General features: G+C 39.6%; 1 protein-coding gene across 2 annotated transcripts; it reads right to left on the bottom strand.

The window, feature by feature from the left end:
* Positions 1 to 807: 807 nt before the first annotated feature.
* LOC137291342 (uncharacterized) lies at positions 808 to 26,552 on the bottom strand. Of its 2 annotated transcripts, none has more exons than XM_067822659.1 (20): positions 26,371 to 26,552; positions 25,689 to 25,836; positions 23,651 to 23,826; positions 22,642 to 22,780; positions 21,686 to 21,852; positions 20,312 to 20,462; positions 19,949 to 20,121; positions 19,703 to 19,850; positions 18,484 to 18,653; positions 15,606 to 15,848; positions 14,582 to 14,842; positions 13,567 to 13,815; positions 6,759 to 7,019; positions 5,979 to 6,227; positions 5,608 to 5,754; positions 5,393 to 5,423; positions 4,666 to 4,739; positions 4,312 to 4,356; positions 3,433 to 3,501; positions 808 to 1,929 (listed from the first exon to the last, which is right to left on the bottom strand). In XM_067822659.1, the coding sequence occupies exons 1-20, from the start codon at positions 26,462 to 26,464 to the stop codon at positions 1,883 to 1,885; spliced, it is 3,042 nt and encodes a 1,013-aa protein (XP_067678760.1). In that variant the 5' UTR covers positions 26,465 to 26,552; the 3' UTR covers positions 808 to 1,882. The 2 variants fall into 2 exon arrangements, with proteins under 2 accessions (XP_067678760.1, XP_067678754.1); XM_067822653.1 differs by having other exon boundaries at positions 808 to 1,932; positions 26,371 to 26,543.

Here is a 26,552-nt window from a genome sequence, read left to right as displayed (position 1 = left end):
GTAAGCAATCTATAGCCAATTTTTATATTGTATCGTCCTGATAAACTGTTTTAGGTATAGTTACTAGTTTTACATTCATTTCTGTGATATTCTAGTTGTTTTACTATCCTTTGTCGACAGGTTTTATAATACTCATATATTCCATCTCAGTGTTATGTTCCCGTCACGATATGGCTGAAATATTGCCGATGTGACGTTAAATATTAACTCACACTCTCACTCACTCACTCACTTTGTGTGTTGACAAAATCTCATGTTTACAGTACACAACCCTGTGTACTTAAACGAACCCACGAATCCGTTGGTATATGAACAGATGGTGGCCACAGGAATACTCGCAAACATGTGGTTGTGGGTACAGGAACGTGCAGTAACATAGGACAAAGCACTGTGATTACGTGTTCAAGTCCACCGAGCTGTAAATGGATGCCTCATAATGATGGAAAAGCCACATTAACTAGGTGCACCTTTTGGTTGCAAGATTTCTTGTACACTCTCCGGGAAGCTGGAATTGATAACACGTTGTGCTGTTAAGATCGACATAATGTTGTGTTGGAACTCAGCGATATGTAAATAGATTGTAATATGATATATAATACACACATAACCGTCGAAATACGAAATGTAGAATGTGGAATGAAGTGGCGCATTGTACAAATTTACAATATGTTCATAATTCATTTAAACATGAACTGTGTCTGTTATCCAATATTCAATCTTGTGTTATGTCAATGCTTTTTTTTGCATCACTTAGCATTAGGTATCTCAGAGCCTTTTCATGAAACAAGGACGAAGTGTACACAGAAATAGATATGTAATTCTTTATTCTCAACGGTGTGGCCTGGTTCATGGTACAAAACAGTATGAAGAAACGGTTTCACAAAGGTAACTCAATGTCCAGTTAACATGGCATGATAGATAAACCATAACAATTATTAATATTTGCATGTACATTATAATTTGTTTTTTCAAATGTCCTCACTTTAATTTATAAGTCATTCCATTATCTGCAGACTAACAACATCATCCGTCATATTGAAATTACATAGTGTTCATAGTCTACATCAGTTATATTCAAATAACAAAGTGTTCATAGTCTACATTGACTTTTCTTCGTTCATCCAATAACGTGTGTGAAACTACAGCAGATTGTGGAAGGGTTAATATATATGTTCAAAGATTACTTAAAACAGGCATGATTCTTCATTTCGATAATGGGCTGAAAAAGTGAATACTTTTTACATTTACGACAATAATGTGTATATGGAACGCCCTTTTCTAAATACATCTCTACTGGAGGTGGCCACATTGATAAGAAATAATATAACTGGATTATCAGGGTACACACTGTATATATCAACATTCATTTACAAACATTCGCAACTGCAAACCCATTTTTGCATACCCATCTTACATGCACACAACTGAGTTTCGAAGGTCATCAGCTGACGAAGAAATAATGTGTCCATCATTACCCAAATCGTGTGCAGTGTTGCCCTGAGAATAGTTTTCTACTCTTTTCTTTCTTGAGTTTCCTGATGCTTGTTGTCACGAGCATCATTTAAACAAGTAATTCTCAGTCCCAGTCAAACGTTTTGTATTGCTCCACCAAGTGGCATCCGATTGCAGAACGACACAGTATATATGTATAATTATACAAAGTCGTAAATAGGTTCCACCCCTACGAGAAGCAAGGCTTTCATTGGAAATACATAGAACAACAAAGGAAATAACTGCATATTGGTTTCCAATGTAACATGTGCTATATTTGGAAACTGCACCTTATCTGTAAGGAACATGGCTTATGGATGGAAATCTCACAAATGGCCATTGAAGTTGTGTCAACGTACACTTGTCACAACGATGATATAAGTTTCCACGGTTACGAAAATGACTGGTTCCTGACGATGGTGTTTTGGTAGACTGGGTCTGCTAGGGAATACAAATGGTAACGATGGTGAAGAATTGTTGTTGTTGTTTTTTCTTTTATCTGAAGAAAATCTACAAATCTGAAATACACTTGTCTGTACATTTTTTTCAAAACTTAAACACATTCGCTGAAACATCGACTTTCATAAATATATACAACTGAAATCATCAATTATCAGAGTATATTTAGCTTTACAATGTTTTGCACAAGACAGTTTGTGGATCTAAGGTAATAACAATGTATGGCAGATGGAAATGTGATCACAAATGGTGCACGCTGACTGAGAATGAGCGCAAAGCATATATTATAACAGGGGAAAAATCCTTCAAAATGTTCCACTAGACCATAATACCAGTGGGTGGACAACATTTAGTGGCCCTGTGTGTACTTCACTGGTATAAACCAATCCGAGATTTGGATTGTCCACCAGGACCACTGCAAACTCATCACTGAGTGGTCCTGACGACAGTTTACTAGCTATTGACCACAGGATCATTTCATACACTGTTATAATATGTGGTAGTAGAAGCGATGAAACTGAAACACGTCATTGCTGAGGATCTCCTATCGTCCCGATTTGTGAGAGTGGTTACGTTCCTCCTTGGCTTCAGATGAGGAACTAATGGATAATGGACCAGTGTTAAACAGAAGTATGGAGACAAGCTGATGATAATTGATAACTTGGCTGATGGTACAGTTCAAAGAACAAACTGAAATATTGTTCTCTGTTTTACTTTGATGCTATTAACTGAAAGTACAGATGCTGCAAATAACGAACAGCAAGTATAACTGCAAACGTAGTGTCATTATGCTTTCGCCTTTTTGTGATCTTATTTTGCTTTGTTCCCTTTGGGTATAAATAAAGAATAAAGAAAATAGATAACGTGTTGAAGGTGATTATTCGCCGATGATTATCAGGACTATGACTGCATTAGTTTCTTTTACGTTTACATGATATGAAAGTACAAGTATAAATGGAAGTCATTGTGTGGACAATCGATGATCTGATTTTTCTTTTACGTCTGTATGACAGTACAACACAAATGTGGAAGTGGTTCAGTTTCTCTAAAACGACGGACTAATACATATAGGTTATCACGCGAGTGTGTTTTGGGATGGTAAATATCCTGCATTGGGAATAAACATTGTATTTAGCGAGCCTTGGCGAAACCATCAATAAAATTTTAAGTTTCGATCAGCTACCCATCGCTTCAGAGGCTGTTGCTTTTCTTGACCAGATGCACCACACTACTGTATTCAACAATATCAGTATCAGATCATATCCATACAGGATGATGTTAATGCGCTCTTTGGTACTACGCAAAACTTCAACAGATACTTTTGGATCAAATTCAAATGTTTGGACAACATTACAGATCTAACTTTTAGAACAACACCCTCCATACACTATGAGAATGCGTGTGTGTCCTCGAAAGCGTTCTGAAAGAAAAACGTCGATGGACGTTTAGTTTGTGAATGTGCTTCAAAGGATGACAGATTACCTTTTTCTTGCCGTATGCCTTCTTCATCTCCATACCCATGGTTGTCAAAGGCACGAGCACGATTGGCGGCTGCAACATTGTTTTAGTTCGGAATACAGTTTATACAATCTTTGTGTCTTAAGTTTGATTTGCCGTAAACGGCGCACATAGTCAGGAACAAGTGTACTGGAAACCGCAGAATTGCAGCTTGGATCCAGATCCTGCCTGGATCACCACTATGATCGGTAGTGCATGATGTTATATATCTGGATATTTTGTACCCATTTAAGACCAAACAGAGAAGTTTCCTTTTCTTTCCAATCTATAAATATGCTACAAACAGAAAGTATGTAAACACCCTAGCAACTGAGAGTCGTACATAAATTTACTATTGTTTTCTGTGCACTTTAAACGACATGTTAGAACAAGCAGAGAAGCGACTTTTTCATTATTTGTTAGTTTGAGTGAAAGAAACCATGTGAAAAATACGAGTATTCTGCAGTTCTGCACTGAAGAAGGTGTAAGCCATATATGAATGGACGCACTGATCAATGCCCATCTAAAAATGAACAGAAGGTTTGGAAATGCGTGACCGTGTTTTTGAATCGTGCTTACGTTTGACCTTTCATAAGACCTTATTAGGAAGCGTTCAAAACTTCAAACACACTTTTTGCTTAGTTGTGTTATTATGTATTTATCCTCAGGTACTGAATGTGTCTCAAAGACACAGCCTCGGCGGATTGAGGTCTGCATCCCTTGTTTAACATATTCAGTAATGTTTAGTACTATTTAGATGCACTGTTTTCATTTTGCTTGTAATTAACAGTGCCTATGGGTTTATGGATGCACTATTTTACATACGTCTTAAAATATCTGTATGTAAACAGTTATGTTAATTACCTCTCCTTGAGGTCATTTCAATTTCGCAGTACGCATTCTCAGCACCTGGAACAAAAACCAAACACGTAGGACCAAGGTAAACTACCAGACAAAACGCAGTCATCTGCAACCTGAATTTCACGTCGTTATGTCTCATATATGGCTCTGTCTGGAAATATTTTGTGGACTTATGTAAATTTACATTTGTTCCTGTTCCAGCCATAGTGGACAGTATATGTATACATAACACTGGTGCTATAACTGCACTTGTCCGTTCACGTCACACAGCATATCCTATACAAAACACTGGTGCTGTGCCTGTACTTAGCCGTTCATGTCACTCAGTATATGTTGAATATGATACTGATGCTATACCTGCACTTGGCCGCTCCATGCTCTCGTAATTCTGTCTGCGTCTTGCGTCAGCTGCCCTGGACGCCTGTGCACTTCTAGTGTACGTGCAAAATCAAATTTGAATATTTTTAATGTGTTCTCAGATGAACAATATAATCTTGTCTTGTTTATCATTCATTATCATATAGATGGTCAAAGACATGGTTCTTAACCCGCGGAGTACATAATGTAACCGCGCAGCGAACAAAGGGCTACAACGAACTGAGAAGTCTGCCATTGTGAATAATGTGTTTATATACGCAAATAGTATCTGTCATAAGAAATCATAGATGTTATGGACATTATTTGAAAATCATATACACAGGTAAACCTAGCAGAGGATAAGCGTAAAATGCATATGTTGGTGACATGTAATGGTTCTGTTTTGAAAGGCGTAACAATCACTGGTGAATATTAAATATTAGCTGATATATAATTGTTATCAGAATCGATCCCAATTTGTGATACTCTGTGTAAACATGTGATTGAAATATATAATACGTTACTTAGAAACTAAGAGTTACATCAGGAAAACAACTACAAATTGAAAGTTAGATCATGTGGTGAGAGAATAAACTAGCCTTGATAATACAGAGGGAAACTGCAGTATAATAACTGTAAAACATTTTCATGGCTTTGTTACCATTAACACTGAATATCGCCTCAACAACTCTATCAATACATTTATACAATCACGCAGAACTCCTACCTCTGAGGGTTCTCCTCTGGTATATTATCGGCTAGAAATAGATAAGCAATTGTCAATGTCATGTTCAGGACAGCATTATTTTATTCCACAGAACTATATATTAATTGAGATATGACATTATGCACAGTATTGTTGAAATAAATGTTAACTGGTGAATATCTTTTGTACATATAGGCATGTTAATGGCAGTCAAATATTGTCACCAATACACTCACGATTTGCATTCGTCATTCTCCTCCTCTGGTAGATAATGATGATGAGGAGGAGGAGGATGATAACTATGCCTACAGACCCTGTTCCTATGGCAATAACTTTATTCTTGCTTGCGGCGTCATCGCTCCCGATCAAAGAGGAAGCTTGCACTTCGACGGAACAGATAAAAATAAAGAAACGGAATAGACCAGTGTGTGTCTATGCGAATTTCACTCAAAATGTGAAGATGTATATGAAGTTTGAAATCAGAATAGGCTTCATAATACGAAATCGGTTTTGCTATTTGCTAACCACCGTGTAAGACATTGAAACTGATATGTGGGTTTCTCAAGGTTTAGGCTGAGAATTTGTCAATGAGACAGGGGTTACTCACAGACGACTATGCTAGTTTGAACAGTGGATGTCCCTTGTTCATTAGTGGCGGAGCACGATAGGTTCCCCGAATCATACAATGACACGTTTTTCAGAAACATCTGTCCGTAACTGATATCGCCGTTGTGACGCCACATGTAGGAGGTAACAGCAGGGTTTGCATCGTCAACGACACACTCAACTTCAACGACGTTCCCAGGTAGGACGCGGATGACATCTTGCCTTGTTGACAGGTGGATCTCTGGGGGATCTTATGTAAGACATAAGATTCCAGTTCATGTTTTACAAGGTTTACAAAACATCCACAACATCTGACATGCAATATATACAAATTGTCTTGAAACCTTTATATCCCGTGGAAACACATCATCGGATGATATCGGAGGAAGATTGTTCAATACCAAGAGGAATAACTGGTTGCTTGTGTGAAATGAATTATTATTCGAATAACTTATACTAAGAAACAGCGAGGCATTTTTAACTGTCTTCTAGCAAACCAAACCAGTCACGGACCTGTTGTAACAACATTTGTAAAATATTTCAAGCCTTTCAGTAAACATTACGAGTTTACATACACTGGCACCATGTACGTCAATCAAATATTTGAGCATAATTATATGAAGTATTAATATCGATGACTGGCGATTATTACCATCTGAGTAATACGTGTACAATTAATTTGAATGACAATACTGAATTAACATTAACGTCAATGAAGCCTCAATAACATTCACCAATTTCTGTCAATAAACGGTACTATGAAGTGAAAAGTTGCACTTACATTTCACATTTATAATTGCATCTGCCCATCCAGGTGTCATCATATGTCCATTGTAAGCAGTGCAGGACAATTGTCCACGGTCAGACTTCATAACGTTCTGAATGTGGAAAGTATTCCCGATACTTGTATCTCCATTGTGGGACCATCTGAATGTGTAGGTTGTAGGGTTGGCATCATCTACGACACACTCTACACGGAGGTCTTCACCGACACCAACATCAATGGTGTCATTTCCCGGTTCCAGATGTACCTTTGGTGGGTCTGGAGACATAAAGGTATATGATTTCTTGGCATTATTTGATAATGCAATTTGTCAGTTCAGCAATATCACATGAACCTAATCTGGAAAAGGAACAAGGAACTGCTATATTGAAACAACAAACACTTCCGTTTTTTTGTGGCCATGTGAATGTTTACGATGATAATCTTTGCTGTTAATATTACTATCACATAAAAGAAACGCATAGGCGATTCGCATTACCTATTGTTTTCAAACAGTCGTCAAAATATGTAACAAAAGTGTTGATATCATGATTTTGCACAAATGCAAAAGTAAAAGATCGATTTAACCCGGAAATGTTGAATTTGATGAGATTTCTGACAAGGATTAAAAGGGCATCCCCACAACACAACAGAGATCACCTGCCAATTGCCAATCACCTGAAATTGTGCAGCAATGAGCATGCATTGTCTGGCAATAAAAATGCAGATTACTTTCGGATATTCACATTTATTTTAAAGGGATTTCAAGGTCAAATCTTTACGCTGCGTCTTGACTCGCCGACACGGAACATCGCCATTAAAGAAGGCACGCTCAAGGTTACCACACGTCTGTTGCCAGGCGTCTGAATGTTAGTCTGAGCAAAATATCAGGGGTTATAGCTCGTTGCAGCCAAACAGATATAACAAATGACCGTCCCCGTACAGGCAGACCTCGAGTAACCACGGCGGCACAAGATCGGCACATCCGGGTACAACATTTGTGTGATCGTACTTCCACAGTTGAGAGCAAAGCAGCGAGGGTGCCTGTTCTTCGCAGGATATCCGGTCAAACTGACTGTAACAGTTTAAACAGATTTGGTGTGAGAGCCAGGAGACTCGGCGTCGGGACGTGTTTCGTCGCCACCATCGCGCTCACCATCTCCGTTATCTAGAAGTATCCACTTGGTTGTATACACTTTACTACCATCTTCTTCATGTTTGAAAATACAACGGATTTCTGGTCTTTTTTTTCTGTTTACTTTTTTTGATAGTATATGAAACGTAATAACCTTTGTAGCACAATTTCTAATTAAAGGTGTACTGTAATTACACAACATACTTAGAGAGTGACCTGGGTGTACATTTGAATGCACGCTATAGTTTTCAATTCTGACACATGTACTAAAGCTATCACAAAAAAATAAAAATGTAGATTTACAAATGGAAATAGTTGAGTAAAATACAGTCAGACGCATGTCAGGTGGTCCTCGTCAACCTGCAAGATCTCCCCCACACCTATTGTTCCGAACTGGATTCCATATTTATCATTGACTTAGCAGCATGCTGATAAGGACATGGCTTGTGAAACTACATCTCTCGATCTTACTTTCCCATCAAGCTTCGAGCTTCCTTTCCACATCAAGCACACAAGATGAGTATACAAAATCTATTTCTGTAAATTTGCACAGAGGTCTCTTCGGTGTTAGAAGCGATTATGCTAAAGACGTTGACTTATTTGCTGTACTCATCAGAGAAAACACACTGTAGTGTGAGGTCAAAACGGATGAACAATCAGCAATCCAAGCGAACGACGAAGGTAAAGTCTATAAATGTGAAATGCATGAATTGAAAAGACAGATTAAACAACAAACCAAATATATGAAAATCTTATGTCACATCCCAACGCCAAATTTCAGAATTGTCAAAGTTCTGTCGAGAAATACGATCGGTCTTTATTCTCACCAAGTTGTCCATTAAACTTCCGGTGTTGTCAAACGCGACTTTAACGTGTGAAGCGTTGTCAAACTCGGGTTGTTCAGAAACGATCAATCGCAGTCGACAAAACTGTAACGTGACCGCACCGATAGAGACATGACGCTCAAATGACACAAAAGTCTGAAACGTGTTGTTAAACTTTAGTTTAGACAGAGTATCAGATTTCTAGGTGACCCATTGCCACACCTATGAGAAATTACTCATAAAACTGTTCTTTGTCAACAAGAACAGACAATACAGTAATTTCTCTCTCCGACTCGATAAGCAGCATCCCAACACCAGATCTGTCACACAGAACAACCAGAACCGCTACTCAAGGACACAAGAGTCTATATCGGTAACATTATTGAAAACACAAGGGACATCCGCAATTTTCTAACAGAGAGGGAAGTACATTTATTTGAAGCAGAACCACTGCTATGGCACAGCCTGGGTACTGTGTTATGTCCCTTTCTCAGAGAAAAAGATGCTGTTGGCGATTCTAAATTCTGTTCCGAGAGAATTGAGGAAATGGATACCACACAAAAGCAAGTCACAGATGGTTTTAAAGAATGTCATGACCTGCAACTGCCTGGGTATGTAACGCAGCATCCCATACTTCTCTCAAACAATAATTGAACAAGAAACTTATATTTGTGGTCTGACTGAATTTAAACTCTACCCCCATAACCTTGCTATGTTAGACAATACATCGGAGTACCACACGGCTTATACAAAATGTTTTGGTGGTGGACAAATATGTGATGTGTACAGATGTCTAGCACGAGCGTAGCTACCAAAAGGTTGGTCCCCTATATTCATTCTGTAGAAGTAGACTACGACTTCATAGTTGACATTGAAGTTCACCTGTCCACCACAAGGCCAATGTACCTCTTCTGTGCTTCTCCTCCTGGTTTTAACTTGAGTTTACATCAGCTCGAAGAAATCTATGAAGCTTACAATAGCTTTGGTACTGTGTGATATTTATTGGCGACATGAACAGCACAATTGAAGGACCATGATCCTATCCAGCGACTGATACAAGGACACATGCATCATGCACTCAAAAGAATGGACATGATCTCAGTGAATATACAGAGCATTTGCCAAGGAGCAGACTTGTCATATGAAGGAGGACCAAAGACCATGATAGATCACATCCTGATTCCCGCAGCAAACGTGAGGGATGTACAAACGGCTGAAATCAGGTCACACTTTCAACGTGTCAGATGACTCTGCTCATTTGATGTCCGCAGTGCACCCATACACTCTCACAAGCAGATCTTACCCACAAAACGAAGAGTAGCATGTGACATACTTATGCTGTGTCACATCAAAGTCCTACACCCCTAGCTTTAGGAAGAGACAATGAGGATTACTACTCTCAGACAATCAACGCTGCACTGGTTGCAGGAGACGTTACTATCCACCATAAAGTGTACAACGCATCGCTGAATCCATACTCGAACAACGACGTTGATAATCACCACGAAACACTAACCCACAACAGATCTATCTGGCTCTCTGAGTGTCAACACGAGGAACTCAGCATTAATAATTCCTTAAAAACAAACTCGCAAAGGATGCTTTCACACGTGACCTGAGATTTGCTAAAAAGCAAATTCACGTCTCAACAATTCAAAGAGATAGATAATATGTCAGATATAGACGACAGACTATTCTGGGTGAGTGAGTGAGTGACTTCATATTCAACGTCACGTAGACAATATTTCAGCCATATCTGGAAACCGATGAAACAAATACATATATCTGAACTGCAAAAGAAACGTCATCCTACCAAAGATTTTGAGAGATATGTTTCATCTTAATTTTAATTATTTTCCCCCTTTTTATACATTTGCTAGGCCTGGTTGGTAGCCAACGTTTCAGATTTTGTATTTGATATAAAAAAACATGTCGTCAAAAACGGAGTTACGAAAATGATGATTGCACGAGGTTTTGTGTGTATGCCATGAAAATCACAATGCACATGCCTCCCAAGGTGTCATCCCTATAAGAGGAGCCACCAAACGTGCACCGAATGATTCACTGTTCGAAACAATAGCGACATGCCACGGTAATCAAGGAAACACAGGGACCAAGCTTTAGGAAGACTGAATGATAACCAGACTCCGAGACAATTGCAAATCAGTTATCCGATCATGTTCCAACAATATACCGCCTGCAGCAACGTTTCCAAACCACTGGAAGCACAGCTGACCGCAGTGGAAGACCTCCTGTGACAACGTTGCAGCAAAATTGGCAGACTGCCCGTCATCACCTGCAAAATCGTTTTGCTAGGGCTATGGGAACTGCACAAACATCCACTGGCAATGACCAAAGACCACGAGACCACTCACGACACAGTAAGGATGTGTTCGAGGTAGAGAAACGTCAGATGTCATTGGCTTTATCGGATTATTGCGTCTCGAAGGCTGATGACAGAGTGAGAGTGTGGCAAACGCGGGGAGTGTTTTGCAGATGAGTGTGACCTGGAAAGCGACTCATGGGGCTGGGGAGGTCCGAGCATTTGCTCTCAATCACAAACTAAGCCCTGTTCCAGAATATTAGTCCTGGAAAGGAAATGGTGTAACATCTGCACGTTACACTGATCAAGCACTGAGTCCCTTCGTCGGGCCCCATTTTGGTCGTCATGGAAAGATCGTCTTCCAGCAGGACAACGCATGTGCCCATTCTTCTAGAGCAACTAGAGACTTTCTCCGTCAACAACTCCGTTTTCAATGGCCTGCCCTCAGTCCAGATTTAAACCCGATAGAACACTTGTTGGATGAGATTCAGAGGAGTCTCAATGACGAAGGCCGACAACTTCAGCTGAACTCTTAATTAGGCGCATCACCGAATCTGGGCCCAAGTTCCTATGGCCTTCATCAAGTGTCTCCATGGACAAACCGATGCAACGCTGTTATCAACGCTCAGGAAAACTATACAAGTTACTGACTTTCGCACCGCACTGTCGCGCCACCTGTAGGCATTTTTTACATGTTCTTGTCTGAAATTCGTCTTGAAGTACTGGTGATCAAACATGTAAATTTTAAAATCTTACCGACAATTATTATTTGCATGTGTTTCATTTGAACTGATTTCAAAAAGCGAGTAGCGTTTGTTTTCTAATTTTTTTCCAGTTCAGTGTACGGTCTCATTCATTAAGGAAGTAGTTGTTGAAGACGTAGTTGGGAGTATGGGCGTACAACGTCGAGAACCCATTCCAAGATATGACTAAGAAACACTTTAATGACACATTTAAGAGGAATGTGGATCAAAGAGTTCAAGAAATATGTATCAGCTGATCGAAGATCTAACAAAACTATGTTCAAAACGAAAAACCAATAAAGCAGGAGGCTAAGATAACAATGCGTATGAACACCTGAAGCATGGAGGACACGTTGCTATGCAACATCTGTGTGTACTCCTTAACCTCACTATAAACACTAGGCATATCTCTGTGGCGTGGAGGACAAGTCAGATCTTACTAATTTTCAAATGTGGAAACAAAAACAGAAAAAACAGGTTCATACAGAGGTATCTCTCTTATGTCAGTTGAAAAACTGTTTGAAATGGCCATACTACCAGTGTTATCCACTTTGGAATCACAGTCATTTTATCTAACTATTCTATCAAGGAATTCTATCAAGGAATTCTCCTAGGAGGTGTTCTATCTGCAAGGCTATATATCCAATACATTGACCAGTTACTGACAGTTGCAAACAATTACATGCATTCTGGGTAGCAACACATGCTGCTCAGCCAAGGCTGGCGACACCGCACTTGTTAGTCCATCTATAAGTGGTCTTAGTATGAATCGCTGAAAACTATAGTGAAAACTGGAGGTTCACATTTTCAAGGAGTCATATCAAGTTGTCACATGTAGACACAGAAGCAACAAACCAACAAAACCTGAACCCCCTTGTCTCTATCGAAACGTGTTACCAACGGTGCAAACTATAAAACCTGTTTGTGTTTTCCTCACTGATTCCATTCATTCAATCGAGAGAACTGTTAAGCCTTGTACCACTTTACGGGCAAGTGACACACATCTTATCTTCAAGTGGCTTTAACATCAAGTATGCGAGTCCCCATGCATGCTTGAAATTGGTGACAAGTGCATCCATCCCTGAGTCACATCAGATGCAAAAGGATTTGTACCAGACGCTTACAGACTACATCGGAAGTATTCACTCCAACACTTTCCTGATAATTACATACGTACTGGACAATTTCCAACCTTTAGTTCCTGGAAGGGGGTCGTCAAGAAAGAATTGAGATCTAACCATACTGCAGTATGGATGCACAGAAGATCTACTGATCGTCAACTTTCACTCTTTGCCAAATTCACCCACCTAAATGTGGATCCAGTCTGGACTCCAAATCAACACCATCTTCAAGAAAAACTGTTTCCTTCATTATCACGATGTGCTCACAACTCTACAAATATGCAAACATGATGTGATACTGTATGATTGATCCACATCGTGACTGCCCGTGACTACCTCATCAACATCTGAGACACTCTGTACAGTGCCCTAGCAAATATTCGACCCATAGGCCTCAGTGTCTATCTGCACAATCTGGCAAAACAGGACCTTGTCTTGTGTTTGCTTTCCTGCAAAGCAAACTACAAACTGAGCTGCAAAGAGAGAGAGAGAGAGACCTTGCTTGAAGTGAGAATTCTAACTCTATCTCAATATGTATATGAAGTTTGAAATCAGAATAGGTTTCATAATACGAAATCGGTTTTTGCGATTTGCTAACCATCGTGTAAGACATCGAAACTGATATGTGGGTTTCTCAAGGTTTAGGCCGATAATTTGTCAATGAGAAAGGGGTTACTCACAGACGACTATGCTAGTTTGAACAGTAGATGTCCCTTGTTCATTAGTGGCGGAGCACGATAGGTTCCCCGAATCATACGATGACACGTGTTTCAGAAATGTCTGTCCGTAACTGATATCGCCGTTGTGACGCCACATGTAGGAGGTAACAGCAGGGTTTGCATCGTCAACGACACACTCAACTTCAACGACATTCCCAGGTAGGACGCGTATAACATCTTGCCTTGTTGACAGGTGGATCTCTGGGGGATCTTATGTAAGACATAAGATTCCAGCTCACTTTTTATAAGATTTAAAATATATCCACAACATCCAACATGCAATATATACAAATTATCTTGAAACCTTCATACCTTGATATACAAAGAAGATTGTTCAATACCAAGAGGAATAACTGGTTGCTTGTGTGAAATCAATCATAATTCGAATCACTGATACAAAGAAACAGGGATGCATTTGCAATTGTCTTTTAGCAACCCAAAACATTCAATGACCGGTTGAAAAACATTTGTAAAATATTTAAATCCTTAAACATTACGAGTTTACATACACTGGTACCAAGAAAGTCAATCAAATATTTGAGCATAATTACATGAGTGAGTGAGTGAGTTAATATTTAACGTCACATCGGCAATATTGCAGCCATATCGTGACGAAAAGATTCTTGGAAGAAGGAATTTATGTATATGGTAAAAACCTGTCAACGAAGGACAGTAATACAAATAGAATATCACAATAAGAATTAAAACTAGCGTCAAAAATTAAAACCAATATCACTATTCAGACAATACGATATAAAAACAGGCTATAGATTGCCAAAAGCTGAAGGTAGAACACCATACTAGGGGCCATAATTACATGAAGTATTAATATCGATAACTGGCCATTATTACCATCTGTGTAATACGTGTACAATTAATTTAAATGATAATACTGGATTAACGTCAATGAAGCATCAATGAAATTCCCCGATACCTGTCATGTAAACGACACTATGAAGTGAAAATTTGCCCTTACATTTCACATTTATAGTTGCATCTGCCCATCCAGGTCTCATCATATGTCCATTGTCAGCAGTGCAGGACAATTGTCCACGGTCAGACTTCGTTACGTTCTGAATGTGGAAAGTATTCCCGATACTTGTATCTCCATTGTGGGACCATCTGAATGTGTAGGTTGTAGGGTTGGCATCATCTACGACACACTGTACATGGAGGTCTTCACCGACACCAACATCAATGGTGTCATTTCCCGGTTCCAGATGTACCTTTGGTGGGTCTGGAGACATAAAGGTATATGATTTCTTGGCATTATTGGATAATGCAATTTGTCAGTTCAGGAATATCATATGATGCTAATTCGGAACAGGAACATGAATCAGTAAAATGAAACACTTTCGGGGTTTTTGTGGCTGTTTGAACGTTTGGGATGACAACCTTTGCTGTTAATTTTAAACGCCCTAATACATTTTGAAGCGACAATGAACCAAAATATTGGACCATTTCTTATTAACGGTTTACTATAATTCCACAGCATACTGAGAGGGTGACCTGTGTGTACATTTAGAAATGTCTGCTATATTGGTTCCTACAGCTGTACTAAACTTTTCACAACATATAAAAAATGTAGACTTACATACGGAAATATTCGAGTAAACTACAGAAATATGAATTCCGTGATTCTAGTGGTGGGACAGGTGTTCAAGTGGTCCGTGAAAACCTGAAAGACCCCCCCCCCCCCCCCCCCCAGACAGACAAGCATTAACGCGCACTGGATTTCATATTTGCCAGCACTACGATCATTGACTTGTCTGACAAGAAGAGAGCTTGTGGAACTACATCTCTCGATCTTACTGTCCCATCAAGCTTCGAGTTAGCATCCCAAACCAAGCATATAAGTGGCCTTAAACCACTCTACTCTGCAATTCACAGAAATATTCTTTGTTCGTTTTACCCTTTTCCCGTCTTCTCAAAACATTGTGATTTCTCTTATGATCAGAATATGTTGTGACTTTCATAACATAATGCCGCGAAACACTCACACCACACGTTGATTCGAGTGGACGCCATGATATTCTGGGCAGTGCATGTCAATGTGCCCGAGTCAGACTTGGATGCTATTGTTCTGCTGAAGGTTTGTCCACTATAAGAACGTCCGTTGTGTGTCCACCTGAACGACGTGACTGGGGAGTTGGAGTAGTCGACCACACACTTGACGCTGATTGACTGACCGAGAAAGACGTTCAGGACACTACCTGGCGGCTCCAGGTGGATACGCAGAGTCACTGAAAGATGTGATATGTGAGCCATTATTTAAGTTAAACTGAAACCGAAAGGTACCACTGCCCCACGTAGACCCCATCCTGTCACCGCTGCCCCAAACCTTCCTCTAAGACTGCAGATCACTGCTGTGAAACAACAACCTCTAAACATGTTCCTAAATATGACAACTGTGTGAAACTCGCCTAAACCAACTTCCACGTCATACTCTCAAAGATCACAATTGTGATAAACCTGCAATTATGTCATGTCATCAAGGATCGCTAGTGTCCTAAACCCACCTCCACGACATACTGACAAAGAGTGCTACGAGGGGATATTAAAAGGTAGTGAGTCTCAGAACTGCAGAAAACAAAATATGCAAGAAACATTTTGTGTGTTTGAGGTGGGTAGAAGTCCCTAAAACTTACATATTAAAGTGGATAAAAAGCAATTTGAAACTACAATCGCTTATTAAAGTGACTCCCCCCTTCACATGTTTACTGAAAGAGCTTGGTTTAGAGACACTTGACACTCCCTCTCAGATGACTTCATCATAACGACATAACTGATTCTAATGTTTTCAATATTCATACATGATGCCAAGGTTTTAAGCTAAATACTGAATGGTCACACAATACATTGTAACCAGTGCCAGCTTAAAATCTGGAGTATGTGGACACAATGTTTGTGAAAGATCAAAGTGGGGATGTCCTTATGAAACTGCCCCTGTCTAAAAATAAATCAGGCAACCCAAATCTTAGGCTGTTGATTATGACGGGAATACATTCAACACCACTGTGAGCATATTTTATATGCTGTTATCTAAGGACATGTCATTATCGAAGATGTGCAAAATGACATATCGTTTTCATTTTCAGCAATTATTTTATAAATGTTATACCCAAGTAATTGTGATGCCTCATATCTCTAGAACCACATTACGCACAAATGTGAAACTTTGTATATGGCTTTGCTAATGATCACCTTGATCTGCTGATTCAACCTAAACGCCATATTGCCTAAGATCGCCCCTATGCTAAACCCACTTCCACGCCATGCTGTCCAAGACCGCCACTGTGCTAAACCCACCTCTATCCTATATCGTCAAAGATCAAATGGCCATACGTGGTATACACATGAATACTTGTTGAAAGGTGAAGATCCTCCGTTTTATATCCCTTGTGTGGTAAGAATCACAGTCAAGCATGTCCTGATTGACTGTATTGATTTCGCCATCAAAAGGGATAAGTATTTCAATGTCAAAACTGTGAATGATCTTTTTTGTGAAGTTAGATGTCATTTAATCATTTAAGGTTTAATTATTAGATCAATTTTGAATAATGTGTTTTGTACATTTTTATGGTTAAAAAATTGCCGTCACAAAAGGTGTATGAAATCCCCTGTAAACCTGCAAAACAGAACAAAGACAACTCTAAAACATTTTGAATATTGTATTATTAACTCGTTAAGCCCGTGAGCAAGTGATACAAAGTCACAAGCCAATTTCACACCAGTGATTTCAAATACAATAAAAATGAAACAAAATCTAAGGCAATGGGTCACAAAATATTAGTGTGTGAGAAACAGTCAGAATGTAACACACCGAGCGGGCTAGCAGCGGTTAATGATGAGGCATTCACGGATGCAGATGATGTATACTCCAGTTAAACTCTGTGTGTCCGTGTCACAACACGGCAACTAGCCTCTATATATACATTCAGTCATAGTTTCAAGAACTTTCAATCCCTTACGACCATCGCCACTAACGTGGAGAGCTCTAGAAGAACCGTAGCGGTCTCGTGGTGTTGTTTTTCAAAGGGAGGTAACTCCTTAGAGGCGTGCCACTTAAATAATTCTTTGTACGAAATGTGACCCTTTATAACTAACATTTAAACCGTAAATATTGTGACCCAATTATAACTACCGCAATAATAAATTAATAACAACTCAAATCACGGAAACTACACTCTCGTAACAACATAGATAGATGGTTTTAGCATGGTGATAATAATTAGCAACTGCCATTATTAGTGACCATACTCTCAAGGGAGGTTTAATTAGCGTAAAATAATTGTCTTCCTGAGAGGTAACATAAGTCAGTTTTGATCATCCATACTTTTTTATCTCAGAATTTATATTATTTCAAATTATGGCTAAAACGTGCTACCATCGTCGACGGCTGAAGGGATGGTGTACATCCAGCTAATGACTATGCAGGTAGCAAAAGCACTGTAAGTCCCCATGGACCCTGATATGGTGATCTAGCTTCGGTTGCTGATGTCTCGCCCATGGTGTATATTGAATTGTCCAAATAGTGCGTTTAGTTTTAACTTTCCACACTAGTTTTAATGTGATTCTCCTTTTACTGTCCTTTTACGACAGGTATTACCTCCAATTCACTTATTCCATTTAAATCTCAAACATGTTCTCGTCACGATATTCACTCACTCACTCACCGTCAAAGATCGCCACTGAGCTAAACACACCTCCATGTCATACTGTCAATAATCGCTGCTATTCTAAACCCACATCCAAGTCATTTTGGCAAAGATCAGTACTGTGCTAAACCTCTCTTCATGTCATATAGTCAAAAATCGCTGCTGTGCTAAACCAACCTCCACGTCATAGCGTCAAAAATCGCTACTGTGCTATACCAACCTCCACGACATATCACGCCAACATCACTACTGTGATAACAACCTGGTGCTGTTCCCCAACCAGTGTGGGAACACTCATATAGGGAGGTCTCTGATCCCGTACAGTCGACGTTGCTCAGCCAAATAAGTCCATCACCTGGACCATATGACGTTGTCACAGAGGCCGTCGTCCTAAACAGATAATCAAAGCAGTAGCAACCCAAACTGATTCAGCGTTCGTTATATTCATTGTTACAGAACAGAATGCTCCGCAAGAAGATTATCTAACACAGTGCGAAGAACCCACTCTTATTTGATGAGATATGAGATACATTTAGCATCGGAGACTGATGTAATGAGCATGGTTGTAATATTTTGGTACACGAGGTGAAAGTTTGCGTAAATGTAAAGTACAACAGACCCGCACCCTGGTCTCACATGTACGGCAAAGACGACCTTAGATCTCTGATGAATGAGTCACGGACGCTTGCTCAAGCTTTGCTTGTTCAGATCGTCAAGTTTGAAGGGCCTCATCAATATTCAACATTCAAAATGCTTTTGAAATTCTACTCAAAAGAGATTAAATGAAAGTCGCTTTTTCGACCTCCCTTTAATTTCCCCAGAGGTTTAATGGTCGATTAATGACTTCACTTAGAATCCTTTTGTGATGGGTCGTACTGGTGTAGAAATAAACGGTTTTTTTTCGAACACCGGGCATCATAACTATCATATTCTGATTCAGTACTAATACTTGGACATGTCAAATATGACCATTTACAACATCGAAGTACCGATTAGGAAGTACTGACTATCTCTGTAATGGGCGGTTCCGGTGAGTCTCACTCGTGTTGTGTGTGAAATGGCACAAAGTTGTGCTGGCATATGATTTCCAGCAGAAAGCACCGGTTCAGCATAATAGATAAAATTTTATGGAAAACATTTTCAATGTACTTTTTGAGCGACGTACCGTAATTGATCCTCATAGTTTTGTCAAGCAAGAGAAGTGCTGATGAGGAATGAGAAAAAATGAAAACATAACACTCAGAAATATTGCCAATAGTAAAAACGTTGAATCAACAAGAAAGGAACATGGGATTAAAAAATTTGGGGAACAATTAATTGCAATTACGCGAATATTTAGTAGAAAGTCGTAGTTCCGTATTTACGTTGTACTTGGAGTTTCCAGTGTTAGAACAGTGATACGAATTCTGCTCTGAACGAGCATGCAAAGGTGTAGTTACCAGGGAAGATTTGCCATTTTGCACACAACCTGTGCCTCTTGTGAGGAAAATGACGACCCTCTGCAAACTGTTCCCCAGACATTGTTGTGTAATACTTCTACACGTCCCCGACCACGAGTTGTCGAGTTCAAACGTATTTGAAGATTAGCTGGAACAAACAATGCAACAATGCAAGGGGAGGAACAAAAACACACAATATTGCCCTATTTTCATCAGAGTATTGGCAGGCGAGGCAAGTGTACTTACTATTAGGACACTGTATTCGGACAACATGTGATGACGAAGTAACACTACCCCAAGGGTAATGAATGCAGTCGTTCAGAGTGAGTTCAGTGCCAAGACAATGGACCTTTTCTACTATAACTCTTCGTGATTCGCTGCCGGTGTTTGATGCAGATGACCTGACTTGGGCTGCAGTCCTATATATCAAATAGTGTGTCATACTGATTCAATGCATTTGTACGAATCCTTGAAAAAATTGCCAAATGGGCGTTAAAGTATGTGTTTTATTGTTTCAACAGAGTACTTATTGGACATAAATGAATGTTTTTGTTTTAATAAGATTTCATAATGTGAAACTCGACTTTTCAGAGAAAATGTATGATTTACGTGCTGTATCCCAACATTCTGCAAGCAACTGTTGCCTCTTCAACACCGAACCCAGAGTAGTAGACTCTTCCCCACTGTCCACCATAATACAGTTCCAGTATTCCTTCTCCGGGCGTGTTAGTGGTGGAGACAAGCCTTGCCGCTGTAGCCTCTGAGGAAAACATCATGATGGCATGATTATTTGCGCAAATTTGTAGGTGTCGCCTGTTGGTTTAACTCAGAAACATGTATACGTTCACATTTCAAAGCCATTGATTCGTTCATAAACAGATACTCATGGTAATGACGGCATCGTTCGAAAGACTCGTTTTCGGCTGTTTTATATATATGATCCTCTGAATAACTGTTCTCCAATGTATTTACATCCTTATTCACAGAAATTGTTATATTTTTCATAATTAGGAAAACTGTACATTCGATAATAACGTTTGTGTGTCACCACCCTTAATCAACACGTCCATCAAGTCGGCGTTACTAAGAGCATATTTACTATATTCTGATTTGGTGAATGTGAAGACCGGTTTTAAATAAAATCATGTCTATAATCAGAATTCCATCACAAGGGATGCATATTTGAAATCCCGAATTATGAAGGATCGATTTCATAATATGATTTCATTACTGATGATTTATAAATAGATGAATATTATTGGATGTTTACATTCTTAACTGTGCTTGTTAGTGGCTGTATCCTCAAAGGGGGTTATAGTACTGTAAAATTATTGTCCTCCTGAGAGGATACGTAAGTCCACGAAAACTGAAAGTAAATTAAAACTTTCCATATGCTTAATCGCAGATCTTTCTAGATGTCTAATCGTGTGTCTTTTTAATGTATGGCTATATTTCCTAAATTGCTGACACCTGAAGGGATGATGAAATCCAGCTAGGGTCCATGCAGGAAGCAAAGGTACTGTAAGTCCCCAGGGTCCCTAGTATGGTGACCTACCTATTGTATTGTCCAAATAGGGATATTATTTTCAACTTTCATCACTAGTTTCAGTTTTAACTTGATATTCTAGCTGTTGTACTGTCCTTTGGCGAGAGTTTTTTTATAAATTATACATATTTCATTTCAATATCAAACATGTTGTCGTCGCTGAAATACTGCCGATCTGACGTTGAATATTAACTCACTCACTCAGAAGTAACCATTGTAGGATTCCTACAATATCATAAACACGTTGTCTATGAATCCCTAACACGAAAGGTAATGAAACAATTCAACTGATGTTACCTGCCAATATTTTCATTTACAAATTTCTGTCTAGTAACTTACGTTCCCACCACCAATAATACCTGCGATATCACGTCGGCCTACAAAGGAATGTGAACAGACAATCCGATGAGTATTTCATCCAGGGACTCATAGCATACCTTCAGGAAATGAAAAACACTCAACACCAACAGCTTCAGAATCGCCGCAGTTATTCGTCCCCCATGGTCTGTGCTTGCAGTCCTTTAGATCTGTGTTCTGCAGCGTGCACTCCACGTCATCCAGCCACATTTTAATGGAACTGTCCTCGTCGATGACCTTTCCTCCTCTGTAAAGATAGGGCGAAAAGATGGTTTTGCAAATCTAGTACCGTTAAATATTAGAAGGTGGTAGATGAGTTGAGATGCAATCGTCATGATTGGTGCGGATCCTGTGTAGAAAACCCATAAACACAAATGTGGCAATGAAAATATCTATTCATGTTTCCTATCAATGTGCTTTCTAAATTTGACAACGCCCCTTTGAGCAATATTCCAGCAATACAGCGGGGAATGCTTGAAATGGACGTCACACATTGTACAAGTCACCCCCTTAGTGACTTCCCTCGTCTCAGTTTTTCACCGCGACTCAAAACTGTTCTCGTTTTACTACACCGAGTGCATTGATGTTTTATTTGAATTACTGAATACCATGATAATACATAACTGTGAGGAGCTGTCAATTCAAGAAATATTATTACAAATCTGCCAATCGTACCCACCGTTATCCATGCTATATCTTATTCGGTTTGCGATAATGAATATAAGGATACAGAACATCAATGGGATAATTAGATTTAAGGTTGACAATTCAAGATATAAAATTACAAATCAGAGTGCCATTGTACAAAGTGATCTTAGAGCAAAGGTGACAGTAACTCCTATATTTTGACGCTGACCTGGGGTAGCTTTAGCATTAAGGGCTTTTTGTAGAACAGCACCCTGTACAGTATATGCTTTAACTTAATCTCTGTTAGATTTTTCGTTTTAAATTTTCCAATGTTAATTATACTTTGTTCATGAATTTCAATTAATGGTAACCTCTTAGTTAACTGATCGAACATTTAACTGAAACTCACTGGTATCCGAGAGCTCTGCAAACCACGGAAGCCTCTACTTGGCCGAAATAATCATCACACACTGTTCCCCAGATACTGGAGTGGAGTACCTGCAGGAGTCCCTTTTTGTAGCTCGGTGTCAGCTTCATCGTTATGTCTCCTAGAATAGCAGCATAACGAGACACATGAAATGTTCTCTTCACACTCTTGTAAAAAGGAACCACAGAGGCTAACTTTGGAACACGTTATCCTTAGGAAAGCAACATAACGAGAAACATAGACCAATTCCTTGGACATTCAACATTAAAAGGTATCGCACCTTTGGATAAGTACTTGAGGTGACCACCAGCAGATGGTGCAGTTCACCACCTAAACACACACTGAATAGGTCGACCGATTCCATGTAGAATCATGCACGCACGCACCCACCCTCAACACCTCTATTCATCTGGCAACAAGTTGAGTAAGAAGGTACGTATGTCGTGTGGGGAAGTTGAAGTGCACGTCTCTATGTCCAAAGAGTTCTGCCCTCTAGAACACCCATATTGTAAAGATCAGTCAAGATGGAAACCAGGCGGACAAGAAAATAGTTGTCACTGAAAGATATAAACTGATGCCAACAACTTCGCTGTCCAAAGTCACATGACTTCTTATAATATAATACCGTATTTCCCCCATTAGTACTGTATGCATAAACTGCATGCTGTTTGCTTATTATGGCATGTTTGACAAATGATTATAAGTACCCTACATGGCCGATCGTTCCTATGTATGAATATACCATCCGCCAATCCTTGCTCAGAAGTGAGACTTATCTCGAAATATTTTGTTTTACAGGCAAAATTTGTATTTTGGTTTTCTTCTCTTTGTTTCTTTTTCATTTTATGTGGTTGTTTTGGGGTATTCTTTCCTGCGCATGGTTTTATACAGTCACCGTGAATGAGTTGCACTAAACCAATAGCTATAGATAAAATGAAATTAATTGCCGCTGATATTGTAGTAAATACTTGTCAAGATAATATCAACTCACTTGGATCACATATGATGCCAACATCTTCACCGTGGCCACAATTGTTGACTCCCCATGGATTGTGTGAACAGCTGGCCAAAGATGATTCCGAACCAGAGCAACTCACGTCATCCAACCAAATCTTCCCTCCTCCATATCCGAAAGTTTCAATCGCCCGTGGTATAACTCCGCTGTCACTAAACGCACAAATTGATAAATTCAACATCGTAACCAGTCTAACTATACTTAGTCTCAGCTTTTTTTCGTTCAACGCCTACACTGAGTCTAACGTAGGAGGTCGTGTCAGGTAACAATTGAGCGACCTATGACCGTCCAGAGTTTGGTGGCAGCAACTGTTTACTCACTATTGACAGTGTCGTAGCGTGTTCCATGTGCATCGCCCGGAAGCGATCGTACGGAAAATTCGGAATCGTTCGGGTACAAACCTTTTTCACAAAAAAGAGTTCAAAAGGTATGTTGGAATGTCCACGTTCGCGATTCGGTATGCTGTGATTGTACCCATCTGAATGGTCAGTCTGAATGTTACCTGACACGACGTCCGACTAGGGTTTGTTAGACTCAGTATAGGAGTGTAACGAATAATACTGAGACTAGGTATACTTAGACTGTTTTCGTAACCAAACCATCCACGAAGTATGTATCACAGTTATGAGTCTGTACAACCTTAAAGTTGTGTGCTACTATTGTCACACAAACCTTGTCTTCCTAAGTGAGTGAGTGAGTGAGTGAGTTTAGTTTTACGTCGCACTTAGCAATATTCCAGCTATATGGCAACGGTCTGTAAATAATCGAGTCTGGACCAGACAATCCAGTGATCAACAACATGAGCATCGATCTGCGCAATGGGGAACCAATGACATGTGTCAACCAAGTCAGCTAGTCTGACCACCCGATCCCGTTAGTCGCCTCTTACGACAAGCATAGTCACCTTTTAGGGCAAGCATGGGTTGCTGAAGGCCTATTCTACCCCGGGACCTTCAAGGGTCTGTCTTCCTAAGAATATGACATAATTACTCTTACTTGCGATCTATATATAGTCTATTTTTAATATTGTATCGTCCAAATACTTATATTAGTTTTAATGTTCCATGCAAGTTTTAATTCTAATTGTGATATTCTAGGTCACTATCCTTCGCCGACAGGTTTTTATAATATATACATATACCATTTCAGTATTAAATCTTTTCGTGAAATATTGCGATGTGACGTTAAATATTTACTTACTCACTCACTCACTTGAAATTTCGTACAATTCGAACATCCGTTATCTGGCGTTTCTTCGACCATTCGCTAATTCTCTGACATATTTTCTTAATCATGCGATAAACGTGTCACAATAGTTTTTGCCTCTCAGCAACCAGTTATAAGTAACTGTTACTTCTTCTCAGCACATCACGCTATTATACTAAAGAATGTTATCATTGTCATACATAACCTAACTTATCTCAATTTATCACACACGTACTTCTATCTAACAACTGCCACATAACCTACCTCAGCTGCTATGTAACACTTCGGTCATGCATATCTCGCCCACCTCAGTACATCATGTCATGACTGTCATAAAAGTGCATGTTTACGTTGGAGTGAGTATGTACGGAAGTATGGCCTTTGCCAATATTCCACCAATATCCAGAGGGAGACACCAGAAATGGAATTCACACATTGTACCCATGTAAGGACTCGAATCCGGGTTTGTGGCGTGACGAGCTAAGACTTTAACCACTTGGGACCCGTGAAGGTCCGGGATAGAATAGGCCTTCAGCAACCCATGCTTGCCATAAAATGTGGCTGTGCTTGTCGTAACAGGCAACTAACGGGATCGGGTGGTCAGGCTCGCTGACTTGGTTCCCAAGTACCCATACATGCGTCACAAACCTTTCATAGTAAACATGTAATAATCAACATAACACAGTGTCCTACTTCTTTTTGTCATGCATACTTTACCTACGTCTGTGCATTATGTAAGTACTGTCATAGCATGGGGTGGTATGATATATACTATTTCACTAATTCCATTTTACACAAGGTGTCTTACTATCGTCCTAGTTGTCTGCAGGCCACTTTAGCTTCATTGGTACCAAAGCCATCGTCACACACAGTGCCCCATGTGCCGTTATAGTATACCTCAAGTCTCCCAACACCGTTGTCAAGAGGGGACGCGAGTCGGATTGTCCGCCCAAACGCTGAAATGTGAGGCTGATATGTCAATATTAAAAAAATACATCTTTAGAACTATCGATGACAGATGAAAATGAATGAATATATTACCTGACATATCTTTTCTGTTTATTCGTGCGTGCGTAGGTGCGTGAGTGCAAAAGGTTTAAAGTTTTGATTATTATTTTAGGTTGAATTTTAGTGGTTTTCTTTTGAAAAACTGAGTAATTCTATCAATGTTAGTATTTTATTGTGTAGTTTGACTAGCGGGTTGTGTAGCGATGTAAAATGGCCATGAATTCAGCCATAAATACTGTCTGCCTGTCTAGCAGTATATAAGGTTTGGTTGACCTGATATGGGTATGTGGATACCGGGGACTGTATTTTTTGCAGTCAACCTTTGGTAAATGACAAGCATGAAAGGCTTTGTCCAGCAATCCATATCAACAAGTTTGCATTGCTGTATTTGGTGAAGATGATCCACGCGTGGTCACGTGATACGACTGACATGTTCTAATCGAAATGTAACATCGTGATAAGTGAATAAAATTTACACCTACCACTGGCAGTCAGCACAGCTAGAAACACCAAATGAGCCTCGAACCTCTTGCCCATGATGGTTACCAAGATCAACAAGTTGTACAAGTGAATCATAAGATCCCGTCTTGTCCTTCCCCTGAGTATCCACAGACCACCAAGAAGTGGCTTGACAAGCTGTGTCTATTTAAGTATTGAACTTCCT

This window comes from Haliotis asinina, chromosome 1 (assembly GCF_037392515.1).
Source record: "Haliotis asinina isolate JCU_RB_2024 chromosome 1, JCU_Hal_asi_v2, whole genome shotgun sequence".
Classification (NCBI taxonomy): Eukaryota; Metazoa; Mollusca; class Gastropoda; order Lepetellida; family Haliotidae; genus Haliotis; species Haliotis asinina.
Note: the sequence above shows the minus strand (reverse complement) of the source record. Positions and strands in the feature narration are given on the sequence as shown.